The 10,715-nt window shown below is 40.5% G+C and overlaps 1 protein-coding gene across 9 annotated transcripts in view; it reads left to right on the plus strand.

Annotated features, from left to right (window-relative positions):
- Window positions 1-10,715, plus strand: part of CIBAR1 (CBY1 interacting BAR domain containing 1) — a 48,459-nt gene that overhangs the window by 17,213 nt on the left and 20,531 nt on the right. For 5 of the 9 annotated variants that reach the window (XM_078393594.1, XM_078393593.1, XM_020785282.3 and 2 more), the window contains one exon: window positions 1,176-2,062. In XM_078393594.1, coding sequence (XP_078249720.1) covers window positions 1,176-1,289 — 114 coding nt within the window. In that variant the 3' untranslated portion in view covers window positions 1,290-2,062. Of the gene's footprint in view, window positions 1-1,175; window positions 2,063-2,394; window positions 3,819-6,725; window positions 7,016-10,715 lie in introns of those variants that run through there. The other 4 variants (XM_072999118.2, XM_078393592.1, XM_072999119.2 and 1 more) reach the window with 3 other exon arrangements.

The raw sequence follows: 10,715 nt of genomic DNA on the forward strand, positions 1-10,715 counted from the left end.
AGTCCTTGCAGAAAGTGGGATGGCAAACCTCTCTGCCAGGTCACAGAGTGGCTAATCCATCATGAGCAACAGAGCGATAGGAAGGCTCCGTTGAGCTTGCGTCAGTGGTAGAATTGTGAGTGGGCTGTCCAGCCCCATGGGGGCAGACCCTTGTTATCTCCACCTATGAGGGATATTTGTATACAAATACTCCCATCTCTAGTCTTTGCACTTTTTATAAGCATGTTAATTTAGTGCTATGTGCCAGGTACGGGGCAAATGTGCTTTTGAAAAGTTACACTAAACTACTGTATATCCAGTCAGAAAGACTTCCTCAAGAAAATCATTTGTGCCTTTTTATTCAGTCCATCAATTATAAACTACCATATTTTTCCATTTATAAGATGTCCCCATGTATAAGATGCCCCCTACTTTTCTAACACAGAATTTCTTACTTTGCAAGAAAGTGGAGGGGGAAAGCAGGGATCAAAGCGCTTTGATGCCTGCTTTCCCCCCTCTGCTTTCTGGGGAAAAAAGTGCTTTCTCCCTCCACTTACTTTGCAAAAAGCTGCTTTCCCCCTCCACTTTTTGCAAAGAAAGTAGAGGGGGAAAGGGATTCCTTCTTGAAAGTGCTCAAAATGTTATTTTATACATGGAAAAATATGATACTACTGATTTCCGTAGTAGGAATTTAACAAAGCACTAACTGGCAACTATACAAAGCAATGTTCAGTAGCAAGAGGATTACTGAGAGTAAACAGGTTCTTCCATAAAGGATGGGGAATCTTTTGCGTGTGTGTGTGTGTTTGTGTGTGTGTGTGTGTGAGAGAGAGAGAGAGAGAGGGAGAGAGAGAGAAGAGATGATCCTATGGATCATCATCGAGCTCTAAGTAGAGCAGAGCCAGAGCCAAAAGTAAACAGAGCCATGTCTTTTGTCATTTCCCTTCTTTCTCTCTTCAAATAAGCTGAACATGTACATCACAAGATAGCTTCATCTTCAAAGTATTTTATGTTCCCTAATGAAATGAAAGCTGTTTTCTCCCTCACAGGACAAAGATATTAAAGGCCACATGAAATTCAGCCACAGGCTGCATGCAATCCTCAGGCTTCCCCTTTCATATAGCAATGCACCTTTTACTTTTTTAAAGAAAAAATGTTTTATAAAAAAACTGACTTGTTATCTTCTGTGGTGGCAGATTTCCAGGAATAATTTGAAAAAGGAAGAGGAGGAAGAGGAGGAGGAAGATGATGAAGAGGGGGATGATGAATATGAAGATGAGGACCTAGAAACTACCAAGGAAGGCAGATAGCTTTTGAAATTAGCAAGGTATCATCAAAACAACCTATTAAAATAAAACTAAAGTGACAATTTTAAACTGACAATATTAAACAAGATTAATTGACTACCATACAAACTCTCGATATGAAATATAAACATCTACTAAAGTTGATTTTTGTACACAAAAAATTTAAGTTGTTCCTTACAAATCTGTATGTCATAATTTGGATTCAACATTAGACCATACACTTACCGATCTGCCATCCTTTTGATATATTGCCTTAGAAAAGATGCATTTTTGTAAACAAAGGGACCAATACTGTTTTAAATAAATATAGTATATTCACCCAGATCCTACTAACCAAATACCTTTCCTTTCATAAACTACAGAGATTGCTCGTGAAAGCCAGTTATTACACAACAATCAGTCATCCTAAAAAAGCAAATATTGGAGAGATGTGCATCATAGATTATTCTATGCATCATCTCCTAGCACATTGTATGTTAAAGACAGCTTGCAGATTTCTAGGCCCATTCTTATCTGAGGTCTTTCCCTCCCAATCTAATTTTACTGAGTCTGCATCACATTTGATGTGTAAAGAAGTAGTGCAGTTAGCTTAGGAACAGACAATACACTAGGTAGAAGTGCCTTCTACATTACCTAATGTCTAACACAGATTTTTGCTTATAATTCAGATAGAAACACTAAAGACAAGTGAAATTTGTGGTGATGGATTTTCCTTTATCAGAATGGCTACGTTAATTTTGTATTATCTGTATTATAAAGTTCAGGATATTTCTGCATGGCTTTTTCTTTTGAAATCGTTATTTTTTAAATATTTAGAACATAATTATAACATAATTATTTTATCAAGTCTTAATGAAATAGTGTCTCTCAGTAACTGAAATTCTGTTCATGTTAAGTTACACCATGACATCATCAGCTCGGACAATTTTTCAGAAATTAAACATTTCCTACGTCTCTCCTAAAGCACATGTTTCCTGTGTAACTCCTTTCATTCTTGGGAATCTGTGGGACAGGAAATTGTTCTTTATTGAAAGTTCCTGCCACCAACATTATTTTCCTGATGGCAGCACTTTTTGGTAATTGAAGTCTTCCTTCTCCTGTTCCACAGCTCCTCCTCCCTAAGTTTCCAACAATGGAAGAGATTACATGGGAGTTGAAGGTACCTCAAGAAAGAAGCAGGAAATTTTAAGCTGATCCAGCTAATGACATTGTCAGTCTTAAGCAGCATAATTTACATGAGCTAGGTTTCAGTTGCTGATTCTTAAAATTCCCCTAAAACACTGAAGTGGATTCCAAATTAAAAAGGAAAAAGTGTAAGCTGTTACCAGAGGAATGAATGCAAAACACATTTTGTGGAACCGTACTGAAAGTGAAGTACAAGATAAGGAAATATATTAATACTCCACTAGTTAGCAGTGCTTCTCCCCTTCTTTTTGTCCCATATATTCCATAGAGTTCTAAAGTACAGTGGTGCCTCGCTTAACAAGCGCACCGTATAACGATTAAATCGCATAGCGATCCGTTTTTTCGGATCGCTAATGCGATCGCACAACATTTTTCTTATGGGGAAAAATTCGCTTTGCGAAGACCGGTAAGCGTTTCGCTTACCGATCTTCGCAAAACGCCCCCTGCCGATCAGCTGTTCGGTGGCCAAAATGGCCGCCGGAAGCCGGGAAATGGCCTAAAATGGCCGCGCGCAGCGTTTTCGCGCCCTCATTAAGCGAGCCGAGGGCGCGAAAATGGCTGCCAGCCATCCTGAAGCTTCGCTGAACGGTGAGTATTTGGCCTATTTGGAACGCATTAAACGATGTTTAATGCGTTCCAATGGAAATCGCTGCCCCGTTCAGCGATGCTTCAGCATAGCGAAGGTTAATCCGGAACGGATTAACCTCGCTATGCGAGGCACCACTGTATAAACACAGTTGACTTAACACTAAAAAGTTGCAAGCATCCATTCCATTTGTGACTCAGCATAAAGTTGTCTAAAGCAGTAGTTTCTCCCTTAGCGGTGTAGATACTATCTCTGAGACACAGCTATCCAGGAGGGACATAAGACCTGCATAACAGTGTTAAACTACTAGTGAAGTGTTTCTGTTTCTATACTTTCATCAAGTAGCTGGCTGCATAGCTCATTGTGTTGGAGTTCCTGGCTGCAGAACAAAAGATCAGGAGTACAATTCTCCACTGTACCTTGTAGCAAACAAGCTAGCCTGTATAGCCTTGGGCAAGCTCCCACAGCACTAGCAGAACCACTTCTGATTACTCTACACCTACACTGGGAGGGGTCACCATATATTGCAACTGACGTCACAGCACATAAATATTATTTTACTCTCACCAGTGCTATTGCAATGTTTTATTTTCTTAAAACTCGCCATCAAGGATAACTATAATAATAGGATGCCTGTAAGCATACACATTATCTTCTGAGAAAAGTTTTTTGCTTCTGTCATAGTAATAACCCAAGTTCTTTGCTAGTGTGTTTGGTAGGAACTAAGATGTGAAATGCTGAGATGTAAAAGGTTGAGAAGCCGAAGAATGGTCTGCAGTAGATTACCTAACAGTCTTCAGTGGTGTTCTAGCTGTAGAAATGACCATATTAAAGAATAATTTACTGTATGTTACCAAGAGTATATTATCTTGCAACAGAAATTAAACTCAGATAATCAGTATGGGTATCCATTTGAGGTTTGAATGACATTCAGATAGAAATATCTACATCAGTATGTAGGAATGGGAAGTTTGGGAAAATTTAAACTCCCCCCTCTGAGATGAAGAGATGAGATCTGAGGACTGCGTTTCAAATACATATCCACATAAAATAGTGACTCAACTAATTAGCTCAAAAAGTACAAACAATAATTCTGAAGTCTATCAGAGTTACTACCAGAAAGCAGTGTTTGTTGGGGGGGGGTGTTCTGATAGGTTAGACTGAAATATTTTATTTGCCATATATTTTTGTAACCTGCAGCCTCTTCACCAGATGCACCAAAGGGGCTGTTGTCCATGAAAGCTTACACCAAATAAAATCTGTTATGTTTTAAGAGCCGTATATAACAGTAGAATTCCATAGGTGGGAACCCTGGAATCCCACAGAATCAGGAGTGACTGAACTCCCCCATCTCACTATAGCCTCTGTTTGCCTCCAAAATCCGGAGGGACGGGAGCCCCTCTGGAGTTGCTTGGCATCAAGGGTAGCTATAGGGGCAAGTGGAAAGGAAAAAAAATTATTCCAACAATATTTCTAACAACAAGCCTTGGCTAAATAGAGAAGTGTGCCTTTTATTAAAAGCCAGAAATGCTGCTTTTCATTCTGGTGATGAACTACAGTATAGAGAGGCCAGAGCTAAACTGAAAAGGGGCATTAGGGATGCCAAAGCTATGTACAGCCAGAGAATTGAACAACACCTTGAAAGTTCTGACACTCGCCGAGTGTGGCACGGCCTACGACAAATCACTGGTCAGAGTAACAAAAACAGTCTGTGTAGCAGCAGTGATTTTTTGGCTGAGCAGTTAAATCAATTTTTCAGCCGTTTTGAGGTGGAAACAGGAACAACCATTATTCCAGCACCTACTGTCCATAATACATCACTAGAATCTACCATCGACGGACAACCACTAGTACTGCAGATTTCAGATGTGAGACGCGCTTTCCAGAATATTAATATTCGAAAGGCAGCTGGACCAGATGGAATCATGGGACGAGTTGTTAGGGGCTGTGCTGCAGAATTAGCTGGAGTTTTTACGGATATTTTCAATCTATCCTTGTTGCAGTGTTCTGTCCCCACTTGCCTGAAGACATCTATTATAGTGCCAGTCCCGAAGCAGTCAGCTGTGGTATCTCCCAATGATTATAGACCAGTAGCTTTAACATCTGTTATTATGAAATGTTTTGAGAGATTGGTGCTGGATTACATTAAGGCTAGTCTTCCACCTTCTTTGGATCCATGGCAATTTGCATACAGGAGAAATAGATCTACTGATGATGCTGTGTCCATCGTACTCCATACTGTATTGAGCCACTTAGAACAACAGGGAACTTATGCGAGGCTGTTGTTTGTGGATTATAGCTCTGCTTTTAACACCATTCTACCAAATAGGTTGTTTTTAAAAATGATCAACCTGGGATTACCTCAGGAGATCTGCATGTGGATAAAGGATTTTCTGACAGATAGGCCACAGTCAGTAAGGATGGGATCCCACCATTCTTCTACCCTGGTACTAAGTACAGGAGCTCCCCAGGGCTGCGTGCTGAGTCCCTTCCTCTATTCCCTGTACACACATGATTGCACCCCACTATATAACACCAATGCAATTATTAAATTTGCGGATGATACGACAGTGGTGGGACTCATAAATAAGAACAATGAGTCTGCTTATAGAAAGGAAGTACAAAGATTGATACTATGGTGTAAAGAAAATCATCTCACACTTAACATCAAAAAAACTAAAGAACTCATAATTGATTTTAGGAGGAAGAGAAATGTACATTTACCACTGTACATAAACGGTGAGGAAGTGGAGAGAGTTGGTAGTTTTAAATTTCTGGGTACTTACATGTGTAGCCTTTATAATTAAAATTGTAAACCGCCCGGAGAGTGCTTGTAGCGCTATGGGGCGGTATATAAGTCCAATAAATAAATAAATAAATAAATTACATCTCAGAGGACCTCTCATGGACTATAAATGCCAACATGCTAATAAAGAAGGCACAGAAGAGGCTGCATTTCCTGAGAATGCTCGGGAAGTTAAATTTATCACAGCATTTACTTCTGTCCTACTACCGTAGCACCATTGAGAGTGTCCTAACTTATGGCATTCTGGCATGGTTTGGGAGTAGCTCTGTAGCGGACAAAAAAGCTCTACAGAGAACCATTAAAATTGCCCAGAATATCATCGGGCTCCAGCTACCAACCCTGGATGACATCTTCACATCCCGCTGTCTGAGGAAGTCACACAGCATCCTGAGAGACTCTTCCCATCCTGCTTATAACTTTTTTGAACTGTTACCGTCTGGCAGAAGATATAGAACAATTAAGACTCGGACCACACGTTTTCTAAATAGTTTTTATCCTAGAGCTATAATTGCAATTAATAATGAGCTTAAAGACCACCAGTAGTGAATAATTAGTTGGACTGTGTTACTTGGCCTGAGGTGTACATGTTTGTATTTTTAGTGGGGGACTTCTAGTGGGTGGGGAGTGTTTGGGGAATGTTATGTGTGTGCATGTGTCTGGTCTCTGGGTGTCTGTGAATTTCGTTGTATGGAATACTGTGTATATACTTACAATGACAATAAATTATATTATTATTATTATTATTATTATTATTATTATTATTATTATTATTATTATTATTATTATTATTATTATTATTATTATTATTATTATTATTATTATACATAGTTCATTGATACCTATACTCTTGGTACTTTTACAGAAATTTGCAGCTATTACTGCAACCCAGCATTCTACAAAGCAATTCTAAAAATGGGACAGCCCAAACAAAAAAAGTTGAACTTTGAAACTGGATTTCTGATCAGCACTAAGTTTGACACAGATGTAGCAGGCAGTCTGCTCTCTCTCTCTCTCTCTCTATCAAATGTGAAGATGTTTGGCCAAGTAGTTTTCAAGTTATATTTTTTAAAAAAGTAAAATGTACCCCTCTTGTGAAGAAATATGTTATCAAACCCCAATTTTAAAACAGATGAAATAAACTGAAAAGACCAATCCTGCTTATCTTAAAAGAGAATGCTTTTTTTGTTTGTACGGAATCAAAACTGCAGGGACTGAAAAACAGTAGGACCCCCATATCTGCAGTTAATTGGTTCCAGCCAGCCCCACAGGTGCTGAAAACCAGGATAATAGTGAATAAAAGAGAAAAAAATCCAGAAAAAAATATTTTCACATGCATTACCAGAACTGGCCACTAGACAGTACCAGAGACCATACTATGTATTCTATGTAACAGCCTCCTTCCACCTCACAAAGTAAGGTTGCTACGTCACCACACCTCTACACTTCCGGTAGTCTGCCACCAACCATTCCCTGAATTGAGTCACACAGACTGGAATGGATTTAAAAATAAAAGAACTAAATGTTTATTGATTGGTACACATGGATTGGTAAAACACACATATCATGTAATCAGGTAAAGAAAGGCTCAAGCTTATACAGACTCTCCACACGTGTTCACACAGAACCCAACTCCTCCTCTCTCCCCCATCAAACTCTCACTTTCTATATATACCACACAGCTCCTCCCCCTGATGTCCTGCCTTCCGACCACCATTGGATGATAACTCTCCCTCCAAACCCTTGAAGGACAGGTGACATCAGAGCTGACTGTAACACCTCCCCCCTTTATAAGTTGTTTTTGCGGGGGAAAGCTAGATTGCTTTTCTCCCAAAAACAACTAGGAGCAAAGTCAACACATTATAACTTTATAACATTGCATTATTCACAAACTTACCCACTATGCAACATATACTTAAATTATTTCATGCATCAAAACAATTATACTTACATCTCCATTGTTCATCTTTATTCATATACATAACACCATTTTAATCAACATGTATGCATAAACATTTAACCTTTTCCACCAAATTGCATAGTCCATAGTCCATCTGGTCGTCTTCATTCTTCTGGTCTTCGGGATAAGGCGTCAGCCACACAGTTCATCGTCCCTTTGACAACCTTAACCTCGAAGTCGAAGTCCTGTAACATCATTCGTTTCGTTTAGTCGTTTAGTCGTGTCCGACTCTTCGTGACCCCATGGACCAGAGCACGCCAGGCCCTCCTATCTTCTACTGCCTCCCGGAGTTGTGTCAAATTCATGTTGGTTGCTTCGCAGACACTGTCCAACCATCTCATCCTCGGTCGTCCCCTTCTCCTCTTGCCATCACACTTTCCCAACATCAGGGTCTTTTCCAGGGAGTCTTTTCTTCTCATTAGATGGCCAAAGTACTGGAGCCTCAACTTCAAGATCTGTCCTTCCAGTGAGCACTCGGGGTTGATTTCCTTTAGAATTGATAGGTTTGTTCTCCTTGCAGTCCAGGGGACTCTCAAGAGTCTCCTCCAGCACCACAATTCAAAGGCATCAATTCTTCGGCGGTCTGCTTTCTTTATGGTCCAGCTCTCACTTCCATACATCACGACAGGAAAAACCATAGCTTTGACTATTCGGGCTTTTGTTGGCAAGGTGATGTCTCTGCTTTTTAAGATGCTGTCAAGATTTGTCATCGCTTTCCTCCCAAGAAGCAGGCGCCTTTTAATTTCGTGGCTGCTGTCTCCATCTGCAGTGATCATGGAGCCCAGGAAAATAAAATCTGTCACTGCCTCCATATCTTCCCCTTCTATTTCCCAGGAGGTGATGGGACCAGTGGCCATGATCTTAGTTTTTTTGATGTTGAGTTTCAGACCGTTTTTTGCACTCTCCTCTTTCACCCTCATTACAAGGTTCTTTAATTCCTCCTCACTTTCTGCCATCAGAGTGGTGTCATCTGCATATCGGAGGTTGTTGATGTTTCTTCCGGCAATCTTAATTCCGGCTTGGGATTCCTCCAGTCCAGCCTTCCGCATGATGTATTCTGCATATAAGTTGAATAAGCTGGGGGACAATATACAGCCCTGTCGTACTCCTTTCCCAATTTTGAACCAATCAGTTGTTCCATAGCCAGTTCTAACTGTTGCTTCCTGTCCCACGTATAGGTTTCTCAGTAGATAGATAAGGTGGTCAGGCACTCCCATTTCTTTAAGAACTTGCCATAGTCTGTTGTGGTCCACACAGTCAAAGGCTTTTGCATAGTCGATGAAGCAGAAGTAGATATTTTTCTGGAACTCTCTGGCTTTCTCCATAATCCAGCGCAAGTTAGCAATTTGGTCTCGAGTGCCTCTGCCTCTTCGGAATCCAGCTTGTACTTCTGGGAGTTCTCGGTCTACATACTGCTGAAGCCTACCCTGGAGGATTTTGAGCATAACCTTGCTAGCGTGTGAAATGAGTGCAATTGTGCGGTAGTTGGAGCATTCTTTGGCACTGCCTTTCTTTGGGATTGGGATGTAGACTGATCTTTTCCAATCCTCTGGCCACTGTTGGGTTTTCCAAACTTGCTGGCATATTGAATGTAGCACCTTAACAGCATCATCTTTCAAGATTTTAAATAGTTCAACTGGAATTCCATCACCTCCACTGGCCTTGTTGTTAGCCAGGCTTTCTAAGGCCCACTTGACTTCACTCTCCAGGATGTCTGGCTCAAGGTCAGCAGCTGCATTGTCTGGGTTGTCCAGGATAGCCACATCTTTCTGATATAATTCCTCTGTGTATTCTTGCCACCTCTTCTTGATGTCTTCTGCTTCTGTTAGGTCCCTCCCATTTTTGTCCTTTATCATGTCCATCTTTGCGCGAAATGTTCCTCTAATATCTCCAATTTTCCTGAACAGATCTCTGGTTTTTCCTTTTCTGTTATTTTCCTCTATTTCTTTGCATTGTTCATTTAAGAAGGCCCTCTTGTCTCTCCTTGCTATTCTTTGGAAGTCTGCATTCAACTTTCTGTAACTTTCCCTATCTCCCTTGCATTTTGCTTCCCTTCTCCTCTCTGCTATTTCTAAGGCCTCGTTGGACAGCCACTTTGCTTTCTTGCATTTCCTTTTCTTTGGGATGGTTTTTGTTGCTGCCTCCTGGACAATGTTACGAGCCTCTATCCAAAGTTCTTCAGGCACTCTGTCCACCAAATCTAATTCCTTAAATCTGTTCTTTACTTCCACTGTGTACTCATAGGGGATTTGGTTTAGATTATACCTGAGTGGCCCAGTGGTTTTTCCTACTCTCTTCAGTCTAAGCTTGAATTTTGCTATGAGAAGCTGATGATCAGAGCCGCAGTCAGCTCCAGGTCTTGTTTTTGCTGACTGTATAGAGCTTCTCCATCTTTGGCTGCAGAGAATATAATCAATCTGATTTCGATATTGCCCATCTGGTGATTTCCATGTATAGAGTCGCCTCTTGTGTTGTTGGAAAAGAGTGTTTGTGATGACCAGCTTATTCTCTTGACAAAACTCTATTAGCCTTTGTCCTGCTTCGTTCTGAACTCCAAGGCCAAACTTCCCTGTTGTTCCTTTTATCTCTTGGCTCCCTACTTTAGCATTCCAGTCCCCTAGAATGAGAAGAACATCTTTCTTTGGTGTCAGTTCTAGAAGGTGTTGTAAATCTTCATAAAACTGTTCAATTTCAGTCTCCTCAGCAGTGGTCGTTGGTGCATAAACTTGGATTATTGTGATGTTGAAAGGTCTGCCTTGGATTCGTATTGACATCATTCTATCATTTTTGAGATTGTATCCCATTACAGCTTTTCCCACTCGTTTGTTGACTATGAGGGCTACTCCATTCCTTCTACAAGATTCTTGCCCACAATAGTAGATATGGTAATCATCT

Source organism: Pogona vitticeps, chromosome 4 (assembly GCF_051106095.1).
Source record: "Pogona vitticeps strain Pit_001003342236 chromosome 4, PviZW2.1, whole genome shotgun sequence".
Taxonomy (NCBI): Eukaryota; Metazoa; Chordata; class Lepidosauria; order Squamata; family Agamidae; genus Pogona; species Pogona vitticeps.